Genomic DNA, 27038 nt, shown 5'->3' on the forward strand with positions numbered 1-27038 from the left:
TTTGCTTTGGATTTTACCTTTCTCAGCATGATTGCTATGGTGTGAGGTTGTGCTTTTGGCAAAATAGAGGAAAGGCTGGAGTAACGCGGAGAGGCAAACAAGCCCTTGCCTGACACAGGAAGCTCTTCTGAGCTCTGGGTGGGGGTTTCAGTGACCATGGGAAGCAGGCCTGACATCTTTCATGTTGCCATCGTCTGAATCAGTACGAGGTGGCCAAGAACTTCGCTGTACTTCCAAACATGAGGGACAGCGTGGTGTCACACTTAGCTGGCCACTTTAATTATTCATGTCTCCCCAGTATCTTTAGAAGCCTGTGGGGACCAGTGCCCGTATTTTCAGTTATGGGCTGCAGCCCCTATATGCTCCCAGAACTCCAAAGTGAGATTCTGTGCTATACCATTGTTCATTCTCCTGAAATGGTGGGGAACAAGGGAGGATCTGAGAGATGGGCTTCTCTGGAATATTCCTAACCAAGACACCAATAAATGAGCATCTGGGGGTTTTCCTTGTGGGTGATATCACAGGCTTTTGACCAGAAGGAGACTCCTGAGGCAGGGATAAGGAAAGAGTGGATACTGTAGCTCCCAAGGCTCACTGAGGATGAAACTGAGAGGTCTCTAGCTGCACATGCACTCTGTTCTATGTTGTGGCCACAGGGTCTACATATGGAGGCTTAATTAGGATAATCCCTCATTTGAAACTGTCCTGGGAACTGTATACTCATCAGTTCAGACCCACATTGCTGAAAGCACTTTGCAAGCTATAGTTTCCAGGACACAATAGGAAGTGGCCATCCACTGTGGTAGTTTGGTGGGAGATCACACAAATCATTGTGGTGGAGATGGCATTACCAGAAGCATTTGCACAATACAGGGACATTCTCCTGGGCCTCTGGGCCCCTGGCTTGCTATGTAGCCAAGAAAGACCTTGAATTCTGCATCCTCCTGCCTCCGCACTCCAAGTGTTGGGATTACAGGTGTGTACAACCACACTTGAATTTTATTTGGTGCTGCCATTTAAACCCAGGTGTCATGCATGCTAAAGAAACACTCTACACACGGAGCTACATCCTAAGGTGTGGAATACGAAAAAGCTGTCTATTCATAAAGTAAACTTAAAAATATGGCATGTAGTTAAGAAAATTAGAAGTCATCCCTTGAAGGTTGCCAACAACTGGATTTTAAACAAGGCATAAGCTGTGGAGTAGCTTTGATTTTGTTTTGAAACAGCCACCCTGCTATTACTATCCTGTTTTTCTTGACTTATCAGCACCGACTGTTTGTGGGTCTGGGGTCTTGTAGAAAGATCAGGATGTTTTTTAAGAAGATGAGACATGTTAGAGACCATGGAGGTGAGCCACCAAAATGCTGAGTCCTAGGCTCTTGCCTGTTTCTCGTCAGGCTTAGAAAATGTTTTGTTTTCTTCCTGGAATTCAAAGTTTTATAAGCATATGTTTCAAAGAAAAAGTGTTACAAGCCAAAAACCATATCAGAAACATAACAAAGGGTTTCTCAGTGCAGAGCTGTTGGCCGTCAAGACGTGCATGGACACCCCAGGGTGGGGATATGAACTTATCTAACCTTCCTGAGGGCAGCCCGACTGCTCTGGACAGCAAACCTGATTGTTTCTGCTCTACAGAGAAGGCAATCTACTTCTAGGAATATAACCAACAAACTATTATGTCTGTGCAAAAAGAAATAGCTGCAAGGATGCACTATTTATAACTGCAGCACTTAGAGCTGTGTAAATATCCAGTTCCTGAAGATTGACTCTGTGTGTGTGTATACACGTGTGTGCGCGCGCATATGTGTACATGTGCATGCATGTACTCATGCATGTGTGTACGGAACAGAGAGGTCAATGGCAGGTGTCTTCTTGAATTGCCTATTGAAGCCCATCTCTTTTTTCTTTTCTTTTTTCTTGAGACAGAGTTTCACTGGACCTGGAACTTACTAGTTGGTCAGCCAGGGCCAGGGATCTTCCTGACAGTGCCCAGTGCTGCTGTGGTCAGCTTTTCACATGAGTGCTGACGGTCTGACCCCAGGTCCTCAAGCTTGCACGGTGAGTACTTTACCAACTGTCTTTTGCCCAGTTGACTGTTTAGTGACACATCTCTCCCATGGAATACTGTGTGGTTAGAATGATTTTAGAATAAAATTTAATAATCTGAAAAGATGCCTATATAGTTTAATTAATTATTTAGATGCCTATATAACTTTTTTTTGAGACAGGGTTTCTCCATGTAGGTCTGGCTATCTGGACTCACTTTGTAGGCCAAGTTGGCCTCAGACTCACAGAGGTCCACCTGCCTCTGCCTTCTGAGAGCTGGGATTAAAGGAGTGTGCCACTATGCCCAGCTTTGACACCTATATAATTTTATAGTTTAAAAGCAAGTGTTATAGTCTCTGCCTTGATTTGTTTCAGAGACAAGCTCATACTCTGTTGCCCATGCTAGGCTGGAATTCACAATGTAGCCCAGGCTGTGCTTGAACTTGGTGTTCTTCAGCGTCAGTCCCCACCTGTGGTTCTGTCCAAGCGTCACTGGCTTCCAGGTGGAAAAGGAGGACACAGTGAAGCACGTTTTCCCGAGTTTGCTTCCTGAAGGAACCTCAGGCTCCAGACTGGGAGGGGTGGAATATGAAACGGGGTCCATGTCACAAGATTTTTCAGTCCAGCTAGGAGTGCGAGAGAAAAAAAAAATCTCTGCAGCCATGTGTTATGGATCTTGTAGTTAAACAGCCACTTTAGCAGCAGACAGTGTGGGTGGTTAAGCATAGTTCACCCGCACCTGATCAGGTTACAGCTGAAACTCGGTTCCAGAGCTGAGCCAAATGGAAGCTCAGGGCTAAGGAGACAGTTAGGCAGCAGCGGAGGCCCAACCACAGTGGTCCTGCAGCAACAGCCTGGACAGCAGTCAAGTCCCAGGGTCCAGCAATGAATTCTCTGGGGAGAAAGGGGGGCCCTTCTTTCCTTCTTTCTTCCTTTCTTTTTCTTTTTCTTTTTCTTTTCTTTTCTTTTTTTTTTTTTTTTTTGTCTTTCGAGACAGGGTCTCTCTGTGTAGCCTTGGCTGTCCTGGACTCTTTGTAGACCAGGCTGGCTTCGAACTCACAGTGATCCGCCTGCCTCTGCCTCCCAAGTGCTGGGATTAAAGGCGCCATCACGTCCGGCTTGCAGGGGGCTCTTTTTTCCCCCATGCCACATCTCAAATAAAACAGTCATACTCAGACGACCTTCAATGAGACAAGGACTTATAAACAGTGGGTGGGGTTTGGAGGATGAATGCGTGTCATTGGCTGGGACTAGGATGCTGGCAATGCTCTATTTACAAGGGGAAAGGTAACGGTGGCCAGCGCACATGACTGACCACCACCTGTAACCACTTTGGGGTTGTATCACTGTGCTCCTGAGGCAGGCACAGAAACAAGAAGAGAGCTTTGTCCCACACCTTCCGTTGTCAGGATGAGATTTTGAACCTCAAGTTTGAGATTTCCGGGTTTTGAACACAAGCTGCATCTCGGGAGTTCCATGCCAGTTCCTCTGGAGGCACAGCCCACGAGCCCCACCCCAAGTGCTAGCCTATAAACACAAACCACTACAGCTGATTCATTTTGCTTATAAGTTGGCATTTCCCTATGCATGTGTTCTTTTAAGTTAGGACTGATAAAGGGGCCACCGGGATGTCTAGCGGCAAAGGGCACTTGCTACAGGAGCCTGAAGACTGAGTTTGGTGGAAAGAGAGGACAGGCTTTACAAAGATGTCCTCTGACCTCCGCACTAGTGCTGCGGCGTGCGGCCCTGCTCTCGCACGTGATTACAAGCAAACACACTGATAATAAAGGAATTGCTGGGGGGCTGCAGGAACAATCACAGAAGGTATTGCAGTGGAAGCTGGCTTCCTAGGTTCTGAGGGAATTTTCTTCTTTGTGCTCCGGTGTTTAATTTTTTTTTTTTTTAACAAGAAATGTGTCACTTACATAATAAGGGGAAAAGTTACTTTGAAAACAACATCAATCTCTTGATGTGCATATATTTAGAGTCTGAGTTGAAAGTACTCTGTAACTAGGGGAGATTGTCATGAACTAGCAAGGGGTGGGGCTGCTTCTAAGTCTCTCAATTTACCTGAGGAAAATACCTCACTCTGTCACATCTATCAATCTCTGAAAAAAAAAAAACCTCCAGTTTCCAGAAAATCGTGAAGCCAAATTTTACAGTGAGCTGGTATCCTTAGGGTTAAGGAACTTAACAGATACTTTCGTCTGTCTGACTTAAAAAAAAAAGTCCCTTTTCCAGAAATTGCCCTTTTCTTTCCAAATATTTTAGTGTAGGAGTTCTAATCTGAATGCTACTCCTATTTTAGCCAGAGCTGTCCCCGAGCAGGCACTCATTGTTTTCCATTGAAAGTGGGGTTCTCCAGCACCCCAGCTCAGCCTCATCCCACCCATTTGGCAGATGCCTTCCCTTCCCCTTAGGAAGCCTAGTCACCTGCTCCAGGGGCAGAGCTGGGGGAGGGGGCTTACGACACTGATCTTTCTTGATTGCAAAGTTAATTTGCTGGCCTAATTCACTGTATTTAGAGATGAGGGGTAGCCTGACTGATTTTTTCCCCTTCCTGGGCTGCCAAGCAGGGTGCCTGGCATACTCCTGAGGCTCCTTGTACATCTCTGACTGAGACAAACTGGGGGTGGAGGGGGTTTCCTAGGGCCCCTCAGCAAACCACAACCACAAATGCTGTCCCACAAACACTTTCCTTCCAGCCCATTTACACAGATCTCCCTTCCCAGCATCCTTGAAAGAGGGAAGAGTCCCTTAAGCTAACACACTATTATTTTCCAGAGACAAAAATCTGTTTGCCAACAAGAGCTGTGACTCCACTCCTGTTTTTCTCCCTCCTGCCTGTTCATCCCTTCCCCCGACTAACCAGTGGCTGCTTTTTTTTTTTTTTTTTTTTTTGTACTTTTAAAGCCATGCCTTATTTTTTTCCATGCAGCATGTTAAATTTTTGCTGCTTCTAAAATGTTACTCAGCTCTTGGAATAGCTTTGATTTTGTCAGTCAGCGGGCTCTCCGGGCCCCTCTCTCTTCTTAGCTCCGTTTCCTTCCCCCACCCCCCACCCCCTGTGTCTCTGAGGAAGGTCTTTGCCTTGGGAGAAGCATGGGCTTCTGAATGGAATTGACTTTGTTCCCAAGAAAAGGACCTCAGCTGCCATCGCTGTATGTCCTCTAAGACATATAAACATAGACACATACAGAGGGGCAAGTCTGCTCCCTGGGTGTGAGTCAGAAAAGTGACAGCATAGGATGGGAAATGCCCTTCCCTTCAAGAGCACCTTAGAGTATGCCTGTCCCTTCTTCAGCCAAGCCCTGGATCTGGTCCAGCACGCCCTGTGCTCTTTGTGGGTGGCCACCACACCAGCCTCTTAAAGACAGAACAATCTGAATTTTCTTCACTCAAATCTATTGTGATTATTAAAGGAAAAAACCCGAGAAGCACGCACTGACACACCCTTCAGTTTCGAGGATGGAAATCATTCGAGGCCTTATGGAGGGGAACGGAGCAAAAGCTTCTAGAAGCACGCTGTGCTTTTATCCCAGAAATTCTATTCTAGAATTTTCCCTGAAGATTTAATGATTTAACCCTAGAATATGGAACAAGGCATGAAAAAACTTAGTTCGCTGTGACATCGTCTCTCAGAGCTCTATGTTGGAAACAACAGAAATCCCCACCTAAGAAAACTGGCTGGACAGACTTTATAGTGTCATACAACCCGGTGAGATGCAGCTGTGGAAGCAAGCGTGAGAAAGGGGTCACCAAACTGAAGTGATTTCCAGGGTTGAAGAAGCAAGGTGAGAAAGAGTATGTGCAGCTGCTATTGTAACAGAGCTAAAACAGAAGATGCTAACCCATAAGATGGCTCAGTGGTAAAAGCACTTGCTGGCAAGCCTAAGGAACTGAGTTCAATCCCCAGGACCCACATGGTAGAGGGAGAGAATTAAATTCTGCAAGTTGTCTCTCTGACCTCCATATGCACATTGTGACATATGCATGCACACACACAAACAAACGTTAAGGACATGTATATCTTTACTGACCACCCCCTGACCCCACCCCCACAGTATAACTAATAAAAATGGCTACTTCTAGGGCACAGGCAAGACTTTCTTGAGTGTGTACCTTTTGACTTTCAAGTACACACACACACACACACACACACACACATGAGAGAGAGAGAGAGAGAGAGAGAGAGAGAGAGAGAGAGAGAGAGAGAGAGAGAGAGTCTCTAATACATGCGAGTGATTTGGTTACATCTTGGCTCACAGTCCTAGCTGTGCAGATCTTCTGGGCCCATCAAGAGCATTTGTGCAATAGCCAGGCATTGGCTTTACTATGGAGTGAGTGTGACGGACCACTGTGACTATGACTATGTATGGGGACGCTCTTACTCTTTCTTTCTTTCTTTCTTTCTTTCTTTCTTTCTTTCTTTCTTTCTTTCTTTCTTCTTTGAGACAGGGTTCCTCTGTGTAACCTCAGCTATAAACCAAGCTGGCCCTGAATTCACAGAGATCCTCCTGCCTCTGCCTCCCTGAGTGCTGGGATCATAGGCGTGTGCCACCATGCCCGGCTTGACATCCTTATTCTGTTTGTTTGTTTGGTTTTGGTTTTGGTTTTGGTTTTGGTTTTGGTTTTGGTTTTGGTTTTGGAGACAGGGTTTCTCTGGGTAGCCTTGGCTATCCTAGACTTACTTTGTAGACCAGGCTGGCCTCGAACTCACAGCAATCTGCCTGCCTCTACCTTCCGAGTGCTGGGATTAAAGGTGTGCATCACGATGCCCAGCTTGACTTCCTTATTCTTAGGAGTTGTATGACAGGTGTTTAGGGGTAAAGACTTGAGTCTTGGTCACATTCACACAACTCAGGGGAAATAAAGAACAGAGAAAGATGGAACCCAAATATGCAAGGGTTACCATTGTTTGAGTCTGTACTGAGAGCACAGTAGAGTTCAATTTCTTTCAGTTTATATGTTGAATATCTTTCCTCCCTCCCTCCCTCCTTCCCTCCTTCCCTCCCTCCCTCTGTCCCTCCCTCCCTTTCTTCCTTCCTGAACTGGGCCTCACACACCCTATGCAAGTGTCTTCTGCTGAACTAATGAGCCCAGACTTTTTGTGGGGGCCACTTTTTATTTAAGACAGGGTTTCTCTACATTGCCCAGGTGGGCCTTGAACTTGCTTGTAGCCCACTCAGCCCTTGAATTGTGACATGTCCCCCTCGATCCCTGGTGTATTTGGGAATATTGGCTTGTACCACAATGACTGTCCTGTTAAAAGTTTCCTTTATAAAATCTGGAGAAGTTTGGTGTAGTGACACTGTTCTGTAAACCAAGTATTTAGGGACCACAAATTTGAAGCTAAACTGAGTGTAGCTGGTATTTGCTATTTTGTGGGTTCTTCTTTTCCCCCACTCTTTATCACCCCTGGTTTCATCTCCTAACACTAGACAAGAGAGAAACAAGGATAAAATAGAGAAAGAAATTAGGAAAATACCTGAATCTACTTCCTTTTTGTTTCGTCTTTGACCACAGTTCCTAGCAAACTGCCACCAACATCCCTAAGTGACCAGCAACCACTGACTACACCTCACATGGCCTGAGCATTTATACACCCTCTGAAAAGTTCCCAGAATGCCAAACATCACACAATCACAGACATTGTCTGCACCTGGCAAAACCATGCTTCTGCGAGAGCACGAGGCAAATCATAGTCAGCTGCTGCAGACAGTCCAAAGCAGCCCCACACTCCTATACCTGGGTTTAACACAAAAGCACATTCTTATAATATTTCTGTTTTTTTTTTTTTAAGAAACCAAGTTACGTAGTTGAAACCCTGTGCCAAAAATAAAGCAATAGGGACCAGTGAGATAGGTCAGTGGGTAAAGGGGCTTGGTGTCAGGCCTCACATCTTGAGTTCAAGCCCTGAGACCATGATTCTTGCAAGCTGTCCTCTTACATACACAGAGAGAGACGGGGGGTGGGGGGGGTGGATATAAGAAAAAATTTTAAAAAACAAGTCAGGGAAGGGCATGGAGTGTGGCTCAGTGGGTCCCAATTAATCACCTCAAAAATCAAAGTTGGGGGTTGGCTGTATGACGTAGAGAAATGGCCCCTTTGGTGTAGAGGCTCCACTGCCAGTCAGGAGTTGCAGGACATATTGATCCCATTGTGATCCCAGAGACTCTGAACTGTAAAATCCTGTCTTGGATCCCATTGTGATCCCTGAGATTGAACTGTTAATCCCTGATTGCGCCCTAACACACTTGTTTTGTTTTGTTTATTTCAAGACAGGGTTTCTCTGTGTAGCCTTGGCTGTCCTGGACTCGCTCTGTAGACCAGGCTGGCCTTGAACTCACAGTTATCCACCTGCCTCTGCCTCCCAAGTGCAGGGATTAAAGGCGTGCGCTAATACCACCCGGCAGCCCTAACACACTTTTAATTCAAGAACTTTCTGTTTATTGTAAACAGGTGATTAAGATGTGGCTCAGCCAGCCTTACACATACCTTTAATCCAAGAGCTATCTGTACACAGGATTTAATAAAGTTAACCCCAGGTCAAGAGGCAAAACAAGAACCCAGCTGACAGGGATGAAAGAGTAGGCGGGCCTTTGAGTTGAGGGGAATTGAAGACAGTGTATAGAAGTAGAAGATGTCTTTGGTGCTTTAGCTCTTGGGCTTTACTCTTAGGATTTTAGCTTTAGCTTGTTTAAAAGCTTTTAGCTCTCTGGCTCTTGAGCTCCTCAGCTGCTCAGCCTTTGGTTTTTTGGGCCTTGAGCTAGCAAGCCTTTGGTCTTGGGGGTTTTGGCCTTTTGTTCCTGGGATGTCAGCTGAGCTAGTGAGCCTTTTGGGCCTTCTCCACTGGGATGTGAGCTGAGTAGGAAGGTCAGCTGAGTGCTTTCTCCGCTTCTCCGAGCTAGCAGATTTTCACCACATCTGGCTCCTGAGGGCTAAGAAGCTGAGGGCAGATAGTACAGGGATGGGGGAGGGAGGTAACTTGTTGCTGGAACACTGGCTGCACAAAGTGGGGCTTTCTGTCCCCTTGATTCTCTGCTAAGTCCACAGTACAGCACACAGCTGTGATTACAGCGGGTGCTCAAGGTAGATGACAGGTCAACTGAAGCCTCTCAAGGCTGAGCCTCCACAGCTGCCTTCTGAGCAGTTCATCTCCACGGCCTCTTAGTTGAAGGTCAGGAGCAGTTTTCATTGCTTTTCTATGTTCAGGTGTCAGGCAGGTCCAGCCAGTTTGCTAGTGTCTCCTCAGTCTTTTTCCAGTATCAGAGATTTGTCTTCAATGTACCAATTTGCTCAATGAAATCAATGTCTTGCTTTTTGTTTTGTTTTGTTTTTGTTACTTGTGAAGCTGGTTTTTAAGCAGCTTTATAGGCTGGTGAAATAGTCTTTTCATGTCTTTTTCTGGTTGCAAGTTTTAGATGTTTATGTTTTTTCCAGTGGGTTTGTAAATACTGCATATTATGTTGTTTTCATGAATATTTTACATACATTTTTAACATGACCCACTTCCTTGAGAGGAACTAGCTTCTAAGGCTACCTGAATCAAGATAGCAAAGAGGGCCAGGTATGTGGCACTTGGGAGGCTGAGGCAGGAGCATCACAAGTGGAAGGCCAGCCTGAGCTAGATAGCCAATTCCAGTCTAGCCTGAGCTATGCAGCAAGACCTTGTCTCAGACAGACAGATAAACAAACAAGAACATAATAAGGAAAAAGTCAGTGATGGACTACTGATGGAACTACTGCTTGGTCCAGCTATGCAGCCTCCATCCTTCATGCCCCCCCCCCCAATTCATCCTGGAGTGGGCTTGGTCCAGCTATACAGCATCCATCCTTCATTGCCCCTGCCCCACTCATCCTGGAGTGGGCTTGGTCCAGCTATGCAGCATCCATCCTTCATTAACCCCGCCCCCACTCATCCTGGAAGGGAAGACTAGAGAACAGGGAGCCTCACAAGTCTTGAGGTCCAGCCCTTGCATCCATGCTGGCAAAGCAGCTGAATTCCAGACACCTCTGTTGAGCCATCACAGATCAGGATTAGGGTTTGGGTAGGGAACTCACATCACCACTGCCTGTCTCCCAGACTGTCAGAGATGATAGGATCTGCAACCGTTCTTATTGGAGCTAGACCTCACCTGTCACTTCAACTTTTTATTTTTTTAAATTTTCATGAATATGTAACTAACTCAACATGCTTCAGAGAAACATGAAAGGGGCAACGGCTGACGAATTTTGAATTTATATTGCTGGCAGCTCAGAGGATGACATTGTTATTAGTCAAATGACTGTTGTGAAGCCCCAGTAGGTCAGGCTTTGGGCCCCACATGTGGCTGTGGTTGACCTCAGAGGCCCAAAGAGTCAGATTCAGAGAGTAGCTTATGGTTCTCTCAGGCCCTCCTGGAAAGGTCTCTAAAGAATTTGCATTGTGGTCACTCCTGTCAGTGGCCTGGCAGATGCTTTTTGAAAAACAATGGTAACAGTTACATATGTGAACTTATCTGCTTCTATTTCCTCAGTTTAAGAATCATCTTTGCTAATTATGGGAACAGAAGAGCATCTTTCAGAATCTGATAATGCTTTTTTTTTTTTTTTTTTTTTTAATTTCAAGGAGGCAGAGTTCAATGCCAATGTCTTGAGCCAGGGTCCTGTGAGATTCAAGCATAAGCAATTCAGTAAGACAGAGCTTCCAGAAGCCCGTGAGGGTGCTGAGGCAGGCATAGCCGGGAGAGAGAGAAGCCCGGCTTAGACGTCATCTTGAAGTTCTGACCTCAGCAGCTCCCGGGGAAAGCATAGATTGCCCCTCAGAGCTCATCCCTCCTGCTTGGGAGATGTAGGCGGCAAGCTAGTCCCTGTCTAAGGGCTGTGAGGAACTGCAGCTGGAGGTTCAACTGTAAGGATTCCATTGACAGGGATGGGGAGGAAGCTGGGCTCTGAGATGTACTGCCCAGCGTTGTTCGCATATAAGGAATCACCTTCTGTGTAAAAATAGCCCAAAGATGTACATTTATTCCCTTCATTGGCTTCTGTGGGCCTTGAAGCTAGTGGTTCAGACTCTCACAAGCTTGTGGGCAAGCTGCTGGCTAGGTCTGCAGGCTCCCCTTCCAAGCCCATGTGCCTGCCATTGCCAGGGCATCTCTGCCACCTGAGCCTTCCTCACCATGGACCAGGCCCTCCCCTGGGCTGCCACAGGGGGCACACACACACTGCCTTGCAGAGCTGGCCAGAGTTGCTATCTTTCAGGTCTTGCGGTTATCAGAAAAGTCACTAAGCTCTATTCAGCTGCTCTGGGGTGTGAACCCCAGGCTGGGAGACCATTGGGGGCCAAAGCTGAGGTGGGCTCCTGCATGACTCTTTAGTTTTTGCCAGAAAAGTAATAAAGACAACAAGTGGTGACAGGCTATCTCTTTAACTTCCTTCGGGAACTTGTGAGCTGAATTGTGTATGCCAGGTCCCTCTCGTGGTCCTCTGAAAAACCAACCACCTGCTATTTGATGCTCTGCCTTGAGTGGAACCCCATCTCATTTCTTTTTTTTTTTTTTATACATAATTAGCTCTCTGCAGGCCAGGGCAAGGCAGGCAGGCATTCCGGCACACACGTGACCTTGCAACCTGGCAAGACTTGACTCCTGGCACAGTCATTAAACTCAGCCAAAATAGAGTGTGCTATTATTCTACACCGCAGAGTCAAAGTCTTTATTTAGAGGTTTGACGATTGCATGATGGGCGGTGTCGGGATTGAGGCTGACAGCACCAATTACTCGAGTCAGAGAGGAAAAAAAGAAAGCAAGAGAGGTCATGTTCCCTCCCAGGGCTCCGTGTGCAGGCTGAACTCTGGAACCACCGGATGCTGAAGGCCACATTTTTTGCTTCTTTTGGTCTCTACAACACTCCCCTGAATCTCTAACACATGGTGGCAATCCCAAGACATTGCTTAAAGGTGAACGAAGTCATTCTCCTGTGGGGTCTTGCTCTGCAGGAAGAATGTCGCTCTTGGTGCATTGCTGCAGTCGGCGGAACAGGGGACTCTGAGTGTCAGTGTTTCATGGGTCTCTCACCACAGGCTGGGAACACAAGCTGCAAGTGCAGCTCCTTGTCCACATTTCCACAAGAGGAGAAGGCTGAAGGGAAAGGACAAATGATCGGGTCTCTATAATATAATCCAGATGCCCGGTGCACCATGGGAAGAAGACCCAAGGTCTCCAAGTTGTAGGCTATGAAGCCTTGGAGGGCATTAGCAGGGCTCTAGGGAAGGTGAAGAGGTGAGAGAGTGGAGCTAAAGCCTCAGGATTGTTTGCCTGGTGATTAAGGCAGGCCTTTTAAAAATATGACCAGTAGCTAGTCATGGTGGTGCACACTTTTAATCCCAGGTAGAGGCAAGCAGACATCTATGAGTTCAAGGCCAGCCTGGTATACATAGGGAGTTCCAGACTAACTGAGATTGCATAGTGAGATCCTATCTCAAGACATAAGCAAAACCAATATCAAGAAGGGCTGACAAGGTGACTCAGTTAGGTGTTTGCTAAGCAAGCATGGGGCCCTGAGTTCAATCCCCCAGAACCCCTGGAAAAGTTGGCTATGCTAGTGCATACCTAAAATCCTAGTGTTGGGGAGACAGTGACAGGAGATTTGAGCTCCAGTTCACTGAGAGAGGATGGAGAGGCATTAAGGAAGACACCCCAAAATTACTGTCTGGTCTCCACACAAACTGCAACCAGTGGGTCATCTGTAGCCACATACTGATTTGAAGCCTAGCCTAAGCTACATAAGACTCTGTTAAAAACTGAGATCGACAATTAAGACAGCCAGAGGAACACCAACAAGAGCCAGAAAAGTGCCTATAATTTCAAGAGTTATGTGACATAAAAGCCATGCCATTAGAAGAGCTACAGAGAAATCCAGGCCATTCTGGCTTTGGGACCTCCTCATTGAGCGAGCACTGTAATATGGTTAGGACCCTTGTGTAGAACATTCTTTTTCTAATCCCTCAGCACACGGATACTTTCGAAGTCATAAACTGTCTCTGTCACTGGTGTTCACTTTATTTGTGTGTGTTTGGTTTGTTGTTGTTTTGTATGTTTGTGGTGGTTTTTTCCCCCAATATAACTTTTCCTGGAATTTCCATTCTCAATCTGGATAGATAAAAGCAGTAGGTTCCATGAACAGTGCTATGTTATTGTGCTTGGTGACTGCTGTTTGTTCTAGCCTTCTACTTTTTACTCTCACAAGACTATTTCTACTGGGAAATGCTTTCGGTTTTTTTTCTTTCCTTTCCCTTTCTTTTCCCTTCCTTCCTTCCTTCCTTCCTTGACGGGGTCTCTATATATAGTACTGGCTGTCCTGGAACTCACTCTGTAGACCAGGCTGGTCTTGAACTCTCACAGACATCCACCTGGCTCTGCCTCCTGAGTCCTGGCACTAAAGGCATGCACCACCACACCTGGCGAATGATTCTGTTTCCTGAGCCTGCCATCTTCTTGTTGCAAAGTGTTGGATCAGTATCAATTGCCTTGAACAATTTTCCTTTGACAGGGGCTAAGGTACTGAATCCTAGTGGTGTTCAAACAGCTTTGGTTTGAGCCAGCTGCTCCTATACAACTAACATGGTAAAAAAAAAAAAATTAAGTAAAGCCAGAGGAGGGTTGACATGCACCCTTTTCTTTAAACTGAAAGATATTTAACTGTTGACACTGACCGTCTTTATGAGAGCTTTAAAAGTAGGATCAAATCCTTCACATCCATGTAACTGCTGAGGGGGACCTGCCTAGGGCTGGAGTCTTCTCTCCATGTTAGCTCTGGGTTTGCTCCAGGATATATGAAGTTTCCTTCATGTGTTCGTGTGGTGGTTAATGTTGACTGCTATCTAATGTTGACAGAGCCTAGAATCTCCTAGTAGACAATCCTCTGCCCATGTCCACAAGGTATTGCCCAGATCTGGTTAGTTAGAGTAGGAAGGCTTACCTTATGGGCAACACCATCCCTTAGGCTGGGGTCTTGGCCTAAAAAACCTAGAAAGTGAGTTGAAGACAAGCATTCATGTCTCTTTACTCCCTGGATGCAGACACTGTAAGGCCAGCTGCCTCAAGCTCCTGCTGTCATGCCTTCCCCATAGACTGTACCCTCACGTTGTGGCTAAAGAAACACCTCCCTCAGTTACGTTGTCTGCTACTTGGTCACAGCAATAAGGAAGGCCACTTTGCTCCGTCTGCGATCATGTTGTGTTTTCTAGGATTATTTAGAGGCTTTGCACTTGGGCAGGATGCTTTCCTTGTTGAGTCTGGCATCTTTTTAATTGTTACAAGGACAGACTTGTTACTGTGGCTTCAGCTTCTAGGACATTCTCTGAGTTCAGCTGTAGTACCCAGTGTGTGTGTGTGTGTGTGTGTGTGTGTGTGTGTGTGTGTGTGTGTGTGTTGGGGAGACAACTGTCCCTGAACTTCCTGGTTTCCATCTCAGCTCTTAACTTTCTGCTTTTCTTTTGTGAAAGGGTGCCTCATATAGCCCCTGGCTGTCCTGGACTCGCTTTGTAGACTAACTAGCCTAGCCTCAAACTCACAGAGATCCACCCGCCTCTGTCTTCCAATGCTAGGATTAAAGGCGAACGCCACCACCGCACAGCTTGCTTTTGGCCTCCCACTTTCTGTGCAGTTGAGAGTGACCTTGAACTCTTGCTCCTTCTTCACCTGCCTCTGGAGTGCTGGGATTACAGCCCGCTTTACACAGATTTTCTGCTGAGTTTCTGGCCATCCTGTATAATTGTTACTAAATAGCAGAGGGATGAGTAAGCTCATGGGCTGTGTGCCTTCCAGCCCTTCCCATTAGAGTCACTGCAGCTCTCAGCCCTGTCTATTCACCTACCACATCTGGCTTAAGGCAGAGATGGCCAGAGAGCCTCCTTCACCTCCAGGGTCACACCTAAAAGACATGCTTGACTTCTGAAGCCCACATCTCTAAGGCCTTGTGCAAAGGAGTCAAGTACATCTCTTCAACGCCAGGAAGAGGAAAACCAAAAGATTAGAAATGCTGAAAAGAAGACACAGCTGTCAAAAGTATATGAAATTAGCAGCATAAGCTGCGAAATGTAAGTCGTAGACGGTATAAAAATAGAAGGACGTTCAGAGGTGAAACCCAGCCTCCACAGCTGAGGGCCTGGGATCTTCCGCTGCTTTGCTGGAGGCCCACAGAATGGGGCAGTCCCTGCGGAGAACTCAGTTGGCATCCTGTGTGGGCACACGGCACGGAGAAGACTGATTTGTATGTCTCTCGCTAGACAAGTGGTCTTCACTTCAGTTAGCAGAAGAACCGTGAGCTAGAAGGCAGAGGCTGGCAAGTCCTGTGTGCCGGATAGCTCATGTCAACTTGACACAAGCTAAAGTCATCTGAGAGAACCTCAGTTAAGAAAATGTCTCCGTAAGATTTGGCCAAAGGCAAAACCATAGGGCATTTTCTTAGTGATTTACGGGGGAGGCCTCGGCCTGCTGTGGGTTGCCACCCATGGGTTGGTGGTCATGGGTACTATAAGAAAACAGGCTGAACAAGCCATGAGGAGCAAGCCAGTAGGTAGTGCCAATCCCCACCCTACCCCCCAGTCCCCCGCTCCAACGACCTCTGTATCATCTCCTGTCTCCAGGTTCCTGCCCTGCTTGAATTTCTGTCCTTATGTCCTTCAGTGATGACCAGTGACACGGAAGTGTAGACCAAATAAACCATTTCCTCCCCAACTTGTTTTGGTCATGGTGTTTCATCACCCTAATTAAGACACCCTGTGACTCAGAATGCCCCATCCCTGTGGTAGCCACTAGGGACACTGTGACACAGGGCTCTGTGAGCATCTTGGGCTGTCCAGTCTTGGGTCACTACTGATCAGTTGGCACAGGAGGTGGAGGGTTGTCTGGGTCCTGGCCTCTGATGTGAGTGTACATGTGTTCATGTACATGACTCACACGCGTACCTTCAAGCTTATATATAGTCAATGCCCTCTGGGTGGCCGTGTGAACAGTAAGAGCTGATGGCTCTGCCAAGATCCTGGAAAATCAGATATAGCATCAGGGATCCAGGATCTGAGCCACTTCTCTGAAGATCTTGTCTTTTGCTTTTCTTTAAAAATAGTGTTTTTTTTTTCAAATAAGCTTTATGACGTGGCATGTAGTTTAGTGCCCTGAGTTCTAGCCCAGAATGACCAATAAAACAAAAACCGGTTTTAAATGCTTTCAAAAATGAACCTAATTTTTAAAAAATCGAACTTTTACTATGGAAAATTTCAAACACACTCAAGTAGACAGAAAAGTATGAGGAACCCCTCAAACACGCACCCCCAAGTCCCAACAGTCCTCAGCTCAGTGCCTATGTTTTATCTCTACTCCCTCCCACCCAGCCTGGATTGTTTTGGAGCAACTGTTGGACATCATCTTGCTGCATCTGAAATATTCCAGGGTGTCTCTCCAAAAGATGCAAAGGCTTACACAAGGCTGAAAAATAACCGTCATACCATGAGAACATCCAAGGAAATAAACAGTCATTTCTTAATGTCATGTAATATCTGACCCGTGTCCAACATTGCTTGTCTTTTAACACTTGGCACCCCATCCCAGCTCCCAACACCCTGTCTACAGTGTGTTGGCTGAAAAAGGAATTCTTTAAAAGTTTCTACCTTGTAATTGGTTAATGCTTCCTTCTTAAATCTCTTGGGGCTTGTTTACACTTTTGTTGTATCTTATTTTTAAGAAACTTTCTTACTGGTTGACTCTTTGTAGCAACAACACAAACAGGCACTGATTAAGAAGCTGCCCCAAGAGTAACTGTTTGTGCCATTAGTGTGTTTCCATGGAAACACAGTTTCCACTATGGAACCTGGTCCTTGCCCAGCTTCAGAAATGCAGACTCAAAGTGCCACACTTTCGGCAGTGGCTATGTTTGAAATGCATGGGTGGATGGTAGCCACAGTCCTTGGCACCACTGCCACCTAGTTATGTTACATAAGCAGTAAACCATGGTTGGGAGAGGACAGGACCGGTAGAGAGATCCTTGGTGGTGAGGCGCCTGCAGCTTGCCTGGGGCACACCAATGATTCAGTTTCATGAGTTACGCCCATCGTGGGACAGAATTTGCTGAGATTTTCTTTCCTGACACACTCTAGCGTTCCTGCAAGCAGCCCCTCGCTCACTCTCCTGTAAGCAACCCAAGCCGACTTACGGGGTCGCCGTGCTGGACTTGGCAGAGTCATTTCTTTGGTCTACCTTTGGGCTCAGTGTCTAAGGTGACTATAAATATGCTCCCTTGAAAAAGTCACAGAACACAGATTCTAACGACGCACGATGTGTTAGAATTAGCTCGACAGATCAAGCCCCCTCCCAGCATCCCTCTGTGAAAAGCAAGGTTCTACCTTGACTGGGCTTCCCTCCTGCCACCTTTCCCAGCGTCACTGTAACTTCCACTGCTTGGCTGTGCATAGAAGAGTACTGGAAAAAACACCCTCAGGTGAGCTGCAGAAAAATTCTAGAACCTGGAGGGTAGGTACTGTCCATGGAGAAGTGACGCATGCCCCATGTCAACACCACTAGAAGTGACGCATGCCCATGTCAACACCACTAGAGGCCAGTGGTTCTTGCAGCCATCCTGAAGACTCAGTCCTGTAATCCGCATGCCTGGCTCCCTCCTCTTCCTTCGTCCGTCTGCTTTTTACCTCATACACATTTCCTTTAGTGTGCTCTTGTGTGTGAGAGCCTAACTGATGACATTAAGTATACTGAGGGTTGCCTGGCTCAACCTGACTTTTTTTCTTTTTCTTTCAAGATTTATTTCTGTGTCCGTGTGTCTGTAGGACTCTGCTGATTAAGGTAGAAGTCTGGCCTTCTCCAGATGGCCGGTTCTGTGGATAGCTGGTTTCCTGTGTGGTCTATGAAGAATGGATTCCCCCACCAGATCTGGCGATTCCAGATTTTTATAAAAGGAGTCACATAGTCCTAAAAGAAAATACAGGCCTGACCTTTCCTGATAGCAAGCACAGGGAATTCCAGGAAATACTCCACCCCGTGCTGAGATCCTAGTCTCCAATCAATGGTCTTTAATTACACCTTAGACACCCACTCACACATAGAATAATTAAGTACTGTCCTCCTTCCTTCCTGTGATAAGGGCTCCATGTTACAGAGGCATTATATCACTGTACACAGATGAGGTATCCTGGCACCATGAGGTCTAGTGAATCAGACACATTTAATGCCTTCGCAGTCATGGGGACTGCCCAACCACTGCCTGTGGCTCGGGGCTGATTCCTGGGGAAGCGCTCTGCTCTCTGAGCCTGCTGTAACACTCACCTCTCCTAGAAAACCCAGATCTGTCCCTCTCGCCACTGGGGAAACACTTGAGGAGCATGGGTCTCACCCTGTCTTCCTGCGGGTTTTGGGCATCAGTCCAAACGTCCCTGCTGTGCTGGGCTCAGGACACACACCTGGGGACCCACACCAGTGCTGCGGAACCACATGTGTCTGTGTAAATATATATATTACGTGTACGTATTTGCAGATGGAAGACAAGGGCATCAGATCCCCTGGAGTTACAGGCAGTGGTGAGCCACCATTTGTGGCTGCTTGAAACTGAACCTTCTCTTTGCCTCTGAGCCCCCTTGTTAGCGCCTCTCTAGGTCTTGCAGACATAGGCTCTACTCATGGCATGCCCTTGCTCCTCTAGATAATCAACGGCGGGGTAGATACCTGACCCAAAGGTGGCCAACCAAATTCTTTCCCTTTGCAGGTTTTTCTTCTCTAAGAAATGTGAAGGAAGTTCTCATTGGCTGCGATGAGCAAGGTGAAAGGTCATGTTGGCAACGGCTGCCATTTAGATTATGGGCAAAAGGGGAGAAGAATTCTCCCGTTTGAGCCGGGCGTGGTGGCGCCCATCTTTAATCCCAGCACTCGGGAGGCAGGGACAGGTGGATCACTGTGATTTCAAGGCCAGCCTGGGCTACAAAGGAAGTCCAGGACACCCAAGGCTACACAGAGAAGCGCTGTCTCAAAAAAAAAAAAATCTCCAGTTTGAAAAAAGAGTAAGTAGGACAGAGCAGTTCACAGGAGAAGAAGGGAGGAAACGCCCCAGAAAAACTAACCAGGTGTTTCTGATTCCTGATTCCACTTCAGTTCCTGTGAGGATGGGCTTGGTTTCTTAGACTTAGATTCTTTGGAATTCCAGATTTTGTCTCTAATTAATTACTTGAGCAAGTCTGACTAGGTATCTGATCTTTGTAACCAAAGCAGACTACGCCAGGGAACGAATAAGGATGTCTACCGCAGCTACTTGGATTCAGCTTTGTCATCAAGCTGGTGCCATACAGGGAAACAACAAGAGCTCTGAAGATTGAAATGAAGTGAGACTGTATTTACTGGGGTAAGATTCTGAGCACTGAAAAATCCAAACTGACTCTACTGGCTGGTTTTGTGTCAATTTGACATAAGCTAGAGTCATCAGAGAGGAAGGAGTCTCAGTTGAGGAAATGCCTCCATGGGATCCAGCTGTAAGGCAAATTCTCAACTAGTGATCAACCGGGAGGGGCCCATCCTATGGTGGGTGGTGCCTTCCCTGGGATGGAGGCCCTGGCTTCTGTAAGCACTCTTCCATGGCCTCTGCATCAGCTTGAGGCCAGGTTGGGACCAGAGTTCAGGTCCCATAGAGTCCACGTAAAGCCAGACACAGCAGTGCACATCTGTAATTCCGGTGTTTCCAAGGAGACGCAAGAGTCCTTGCAAACTCACTGTAAGCCAGCCCTGCTTACCTAGTGGTGAACATGAGACCTTGACTCAAACAAGGCAGAAGGCGAGGACGCCCCAGGCCGTCCTCTGACCTCCACAGGAACATGGTAGTACACATACAAACACACATATGCTCAAGAACACACATGCATAAATGAACAACAAAGATTAAAAGATATGTATAAAACTCCTCTTCTAAGACCTACAATTAGCACTGGCTTAGTTTTTTTAAAAGACATTTAAATAGAAGGGGTATATTCATAACTAAATAAGTTGGGATATATTCATGGACCAAACAATTTAAGGAGCCAAGAATCCCCAAATTTATCTGTAAGCATAATGCAATTTCAGCTTCAGTCCTAACAGACATATTTTTTAGAGTAGAAATTGACATCCTGATTCTAAAATGTACTTATACAGGAACACAAAACTTAAAATAGTCAGGCCTGTCTTTAAAAAGAGTAATGTAGGAGGCTCGCACTACTAGATTTTAAACATAAAGCTACAGAATTTGAGACAGTGTGGTACTGGATATAAGGATAGTCAGCCAGAGCAATGAAAAACCTAGAGACAAACCCACCTGAGTGCACACAGTGTGGCACCTTCTGAAAAAGCATCCGTGAACTGGGCACAGTGGCTCCTATGTGTAATCCCAGGACTTAGGAGGCTGAAGCAGGTTAAGGTCAGTCTAGATTATGTAGTGAACTCAAGGCCAGCATGGGTTACATAGCAAAAAAATAAAAAAAATAAAATAAACACACACAAACAAAAGAGAAAGAAAACAGTAAATAAGTGACAAGGCGCAGATGTCATTCATTGACGGAAACTGAAGGCCGTTTATGTGAATGGGACAGAAGCAGCTCAGTGGCCACATGGACTGCAAGGCAGAGATGCGGAACGCAAAGCATGGACGTCCATGGAAGTCAGACAGTGAGAGCACAGTAACGAGCAAGAAGAGAACCATGCTGATAAGCTAATGCCACCAAAGTTAAAAATCCATGCTCACCAGGAAGACAGGACAATTTTGATGCATGGGTAGAGATGTTTGCAATGTGTGTCTCAGGGCAAGAGCAATTTGTTTTGGATTTTTGTTTTTTGTCTTTTGTTTTATGTTGTTGTTGTTGTTGGTTTTTTTTTTGTTTTGTTTTGTTTTGTTTTGTTTTGTTTTGTAGCTCAGATTGTCTTGGAACTCACTATGTAGGCCAGGGCAGCCTTGAACCCATGGAGATCCTCCTGCCTCTGAGTCCCGAGTACTGCAGTGACAGGTGTAATTATCATGCTTAGCTTGGCCGTGGGTTTTCTTTAATTTGACATATAAAGAACTACAAATATAAAAATAAACAAGCAATGGGAAAATGATCTATATGGGCACCACTGAAAAGAAAGTCAGTGGAGAGCCAAAAAATGCATATAAAAACACTCAACCTCACAGTCATCAGGGAAATATAAACTAGAGCGGTACTGATAAACCACCGTTTTTTAGAGTAAAAGCTGGTACACAGAGGGAAAGAAGCCAGTCCAGCCTGAACAGACTCCTTTCCCAATGTCCTTTGTAAGTGTAGGTGTCACACAATGTGGTTTTAGCCAGTGAGATATAAGTAGGGTTGGTTGGTAGACCTTCAAGGAAGCCACTTAGAAGAAAAGCAGAGCGACAGGAACCATCAACGCCTCCCTTTCTCCCTCCTGAACTGTAGCTGTGACGGCTGGAGCTCAGGCAGTCATCTTAACAGGTGACAGAGTGGGTGCGGGGAGGAGCCTCAACCCATGAAGGCATGAGGAACTTCAGCCATAATCCTTGGACTTTTACACAGAAGCCAAATGGGTCAGGTGGCTTTTCTTTTTGTCTTTCTTTCTTTCTTTCTTTCTTTCTTTCTTTCTTTCTTTCTTTCTTTCTTTCTACAAGTACTGTGCTAAACAGTTTTGTGTCAACTGGACAAAAGCTGAAGTCATTTGAGAGGAGGGAACCTCAATTAAGAAAATTTCTCCATAAGATCTGGCTGCAGGCAAGTTTGTGGGGCTTTTTTTTTTTTATTAGTGGTCAACAGGGGAGGGCCCAGCCCATTGTGGGTGGTGCCATCTCTGAGCTACTGGTTCTGGGTTCTGTTAAAAAAAAAAAAAAAAAAAAGGCAGGCTGAGCAAGCCATGTGAGCAAGCCAGCAAGCCACACCTCTCCATGGCCTCTGTGACATCTGCCTCTAAGTTCCTGTCCTGCTTGAGTTCCTGTCCGTACTTCCTTTGATGATGAAGAATGATCTGGAAGTGTAGGCCGAATAAACCCTCTCCTCCCCAGCTTGCTTTTGGTAATGGTGTTTCATCACAGCAATAGAAACCCTGATTGAGACAGTAGCTAAATTCAGTTCCCACTGACAGAGCCAGGTGTGGTGGCACACACCTTTAATCCCAGCACTCAAGAGGCAGAGGTAGGTGGATCGCTGTGAGTTAGAGGCCAGCCTGGTCTACAAAGTGAGTCTAGGTCAGCCAAGGCTACACAGAGAAACCCTGTCTCAAAAAACAAACAAAACAATTCCAACAGACAGAATATCCAAATACCCAACAAATTAGAGCACAAGGAATAAATCAAAGTCCCATCACACGGCAGCACGTGGTATCGCTGGCTGTTCCATACAAGTGTAGAGAACTATTTAGAACACAGGTGTCTATGATAAATGAGTAGACAGCAAAAAGAATGACTAGTAAAACCTGCTTTATGGAGAGAGAGCACGTATAAAACACACAGGAAAGTGACCAAGCACACGTGCAATTTATTAAAAACCTCTCTAGGGTGGTGTCACTATCGTCTTTCTTTTTTATTCCTCAGCATATACAACATCTCCCAAGTCCTATTTTGTGACTGAGTAGATAGTTTTCACAAAAGGAAACTGTGGATTGAAAAAATACAAGCACCCAAGTCACTGTAAGAGAAATTTAAAACAAGCAGCTGTGGGCGTGGCTAAGGCGGTGGGGTGTTCATCTAGTGTGCGGGAGCCCTGGCTTTGGTCCCCGGCACCATAGGGACCGGGTGTGCTGGTGCACATCTGTCATGCCAGCACAATGACAAACACACCCTGTAGCTCTGAGAAGACTTGAAAAGACTCGAGGTGCGGGTGCCTGCCATGCCCTTCAAGCCCAGCCTCTTCTGGGTTTCCATGCCTTACCTGGCTTCCTGAGCCCCTGAGCGCCACTGTGTTGGGAGTCTCCAGGACGGCATTCTGCCCTGGGGTAGACTGAAGGTCAAGGTTTCATTTACAGATTTCCCCATTTCTGACGAATCTGTGGTATTTAAAAAAAAAAAAAATGGAGTAAGTATGACTGACTGTAGTGGCTGTCGCCTCGTCCCAAAATGAAGGTGGCTCTTCCTCTCACTTTCCAAAGGGAGATTTGCTATGCGTTGTGTAGTATTTGACCTGGGATTTCATCGCCATGGAGCTTATAACTGTGATACCAGCAACTTCATATAATCGCTCCTGCTGGGGCATTCAGAGCTTCCACTGTGAGCTCATGTCCCCGGAACCCTTTTGTGGCTTGTCACCCTCTTCATGTCTAATCTCAACATCTGAGTCCTAATCAGTGGGTGATCGAGCCATACCTAGAATGTCACATCATCCCAGTGGGTAGGCAATGCTGCTGCTGTAGTGGGTTCATGAGGGGGACATTTTCAGCAGATGAAAGGGAGGAGGGGCTTTGTGACTTTGAGCTCCAATCTGCACATGGTGAACCCCGAGTCCTTGCTGTCTTCTGTCCTTAGGGCACAGATCAGGGAAGCCTAGTGGCCAGGGGCGTGTCGTCTGCTCCTAGTCCCCTCCCCATCCTGTGCAGTGAAACAGAGATGGGGGTTCCCTATGGACCCTGGGTGGAGGAATTTCAGATGGCCGCCGCCCAGTTAACTCCAGAGAAGAGTGAGGAATCGCTTTCACCACCGGGCTTTCTAATGAGACTGACATATCTGTGGGCTGAGCCACCAGTGGCAGTGTAGGGGACAGGGAAGGAGGTGACCCTGCTCTTGTCTCCATTTGTGTCCCCAGGTTTGGCTCTGGAGCTTCCTGGAGCCTCTTTTTTTTTTTTTTTTTTTCCTCTCCACCCTCATCCTCCAATGCAGCCCTGTGCCATCATCTGGGTTTGCATGAAATGTTCAGAGGTTCACATGTTAAAACCTTTGCCCCCATGTGGTGGCGCTATTGGGAGCTGGTGAACACAGAAGGAGGCGGGACCTGAGGAAGAAGCCAACCATTGGATTATCTCAGATGATCTTTTCTTAGACTCTCCCGCCATCTCTCTCCCTCTGACCCCTTACTCTCCCCCACCATACCTTCCACCATCTAGACATCCTGCCTCATCCCTGGCCAAAGCAGCAGGTCCTGACAAACCTCTTGTAGCTATAAGCCCAAATAGACGTTTCTTTCTTCCCGTTGATTTTTCTTGAGTGTTTTATCACAGCAGTGGAAAGCTGATGAACATGCCTACTTTTCCCTCCAGCACCAAAGGACCCCTGTGGCCCCAGATCTGGCAGCTACCTATGTTTTTCTATATATTACAAGTCTGTCCAACGGGGCAGCTGCCATCCACATGTGCCTCTGGCATACTTGAGATGTGGTAGCTCCGGCTGTAGAAATGAATTTTCCCTTTCATTCAGCTTAATTTAAACCCAAACATGAAAACAGAGCGACGGTTCGATGATTGGAAAACTCCTAAGAGTATTTGGAAGAGTTTGGGTATGTAAATTTACTTCTTTTGACTGTACATTTTATGAGATCTAAATCCAGATTGAGTATTTATTTCCAGTGAGGATTTGGCAAGTTAACACAAAGGGCTATGTATGCTATAAACACTCAACAAGTCCCAAAGATGGTGTACACAAAAGACCTAAAGCAGCTCGCTGATAAGCTATGGTTTTAAAGACGAGTCTCATTATGCAGCCAGGCTAGTCTGAGACTCTCAGTCTTCCTACCTAGTCCTGGGATTATAGATGTGTGGGACGTGGATAGTGTCATCTGTCTCTTCAAGAGAAGCCTCTCTTGTTGTGTGACCTGAGGTGACACTTTCTCTGAAAAGGGCATGTTGTACTATGGGAAGGAGAACTCTTTAGACAGTGACCTCGCGTGCTCTACCTTGCTGGACCCATCCCTGACCATCTCCAGGGCCTTTTGTTCTCCTTTCTGTCACTGAGACTCTGAGCATCAGCATCAGTAACCCACGTGACAGGTCTCTTTGGCACTGACCTGCTCGGTGACCGGCGCTCTGCTCAGACGTGCCCCTGGCCTTGCTTTTGTGTCTCATGGCACGGTTGAAGATGGAATTCCTCTGGATTGGGATGCGGCAGTGGGGTTCTTCATCTTGAGTCTCCTCGGCAGCCTCGGGTGCCTCCCTCTTCTCCGGAAGTAGCTTGGGCCGCCTCGTCTCAGCTGGGCCATGATTGCTTTTCCATGAGCTGCTCACTGATTTCCTCTGAGGTTTTCCCCGGTCCTCAGAGTCTTTGGTCTCCATGGCAATAGACCTAATGGTTTCTCAGCAGGACCGCTGGGGTCAGCAACCTCCCTGGCTCCATCAGTTTTCAGCGCTTTAGAACAGGCAGAGAATGATTGTCAGTTGGAGTCACTGGGCCAAGTGGTCCATTCAGAGCAGAGACTCCTTTTCTGCCGGGGTTTGATGAGATTTGGCATGATCCACATACCCAACCGAGCGTGGCTTTGCCATCTAGAATAGTGGAGCCAACTGCTCGTTTGGAGGCAGTTGCGTGTCACTGTGTAACTGAGGCATGTTTATCCTGTTCATCGGGCGGCGCTTTAAAAGAGAACACTTAACATAGTCTGTACAACTAACTTGCAAGTAAATGTTTCCTGAGTGACTCTAGGCATGGAAATCAGCAAACAGTGAGAGAATTCTAGGAGAGCGGCGGGGGGAGGACAGTCAGGGCAGATGCAGCAGGACGGGCTGTCGGGCAAACGCAAAAGGTGCTGGTATCGACAGGGTCCATTTATGTCTGAGCAAACTTGAACTCAGTGAAAGCAAAGTTTTCCCATCATCTGGTGGCCAAGTGCAAATGGGTTAGTGGCCTCTTTGTGTAAGAAGCTCATGCCATGGGCTGGAGTCACATAGGCTAGCTACCCACCCCACCCCACCCCACCCCACCCCACCCTACCCCACCCCACCCCACCCCACCCCACCCCACCCCCGCCCTGAGCAACTGTCTAACATATATCTTTTTCTTTCTTTCTTTCTTTCTTTCTTTCTTTCTTTCTTTCTTTCTTTCTTTCCTTCTTTTTGGTTTTTGAAGACAGGGTTTCCCTGTGTAGCCTTGGCTGTCCTGGACTTACTTTTCAGACCAGGCTGGCCTTGAACTCACAGCAATCCACCTGCCTCTGCCTCCCGGGTGCTGGGATTAAAGGCGTGCGCCACCACTGCCCAGCCCTAACATATATTTCAAACTAAGACACTTGTAGCAGGAAAAAGGAGGCGCAGCAGAGTGATCCAGGGCTAGACGGTTAAACCTAGCTCCCTCCCACCACGGACCTCCTTCCAGGATGGGGATCTGAGATAGTGATGGACCAGGGGCTTTGGAGAACGAGTGCCACACTGGTAGGGCGTTGTTCTGGGTGGTGAAGCCATGGAGATTTTATGGGTGCAAAAGTCATGCGTAGAAGCTGTGTATACTGGGGCTGGTTTCTGGGCCATGGGTCAGAGCTGCCATCGCATTCTTTGTTAGTCAGAGACTCCGGGAACACTTAAGCAGTTTCACGCCTTCTTCTATAAAACAGGGACAGTGGGAACTGAGTGCAGGACCTGCCCACACATTCTTTTTCTTACCCAGTCTCTGCCCAGCCCTCATCCTGTCTCTCCAGCACACCTGATCCTCAGGGTAGCAGCCTAGCATGAGGGTCCCCAGAGATAGAGAATGGCTTTGTCCAAGGCAGGGTTTGAAGCCTGAACCCCACACCCCAGAATCACCCCCCTGTGGCACATGCAGAGAGGCAGCACCTTTCCCCCGCTCCCTGCCTGCAGGGATGCTTGCATTCCCTCAACAGTCTTTTCTATACATAGCCAAGCAGACACAAGCTGTGCAAAGGCCTGAGGAGGCAGGGACTCACTGAGAAAGAGCCTACCTACCTCTGAGCAGCACGGCCAGGCATTGAAGTGCTACCTGCGTTCACGCTGTGTAGGGATTGCCACTTCTACCCTGGTTACCATTTCTTTTACCGTTCACTTGTTTTGTTTTCAAGACAGGGTCTTACTATATAAGTAGCTGTGGCT

At 46.9% G+C, this 27038-nt stretch overlaps 1 protein-coding gene across 2 annotated transcripts in view; it reads right to left on the reverse strand.

Annotated features, from left to right (window-relative positions):
* The window catches only part of NGEF (neuronal guanine nucleotide exchange factor), an 87491-nt gene that overhangs the window by 38965 nt on the left and 21488 nt on the right, over positions 1-27038 (reverse strand). Inside the window, exons 2-3 of one of the 2 annotated variants that reach the window (XM_084780467.1) lie at positions 25010-25347; positions 22949-23063 (exon numbers count right to left, since the gene is read on the reverse strand). The exons of the other annotated variant lie outside the window; for it this stretch is intronic. Coding sequence (XP_084636593.1) covers positions 22949-23063; positions 25010-25274 — 380 coding nt within the window. The 5' untranslated portion in view covers positions 25275-25347. The remainder of the gene's footprint in view (positions 1-22948; positions 23064-25009; positions 25348-27038) is intronic. 2 annotated transcript variants of the gene reach the window in all.

The sequence above is a fragment of the Acomys minous genome, assembly GCF_964271855.1.
Source record: "Acomys minous genome assembly, chromosome: 4".
Classification (NCBI taxonomy): Eukaryota; Metazoa; Chordata; class Mammalia; order Rodentia; family Muridae; genus Acomys; species Acomys minous.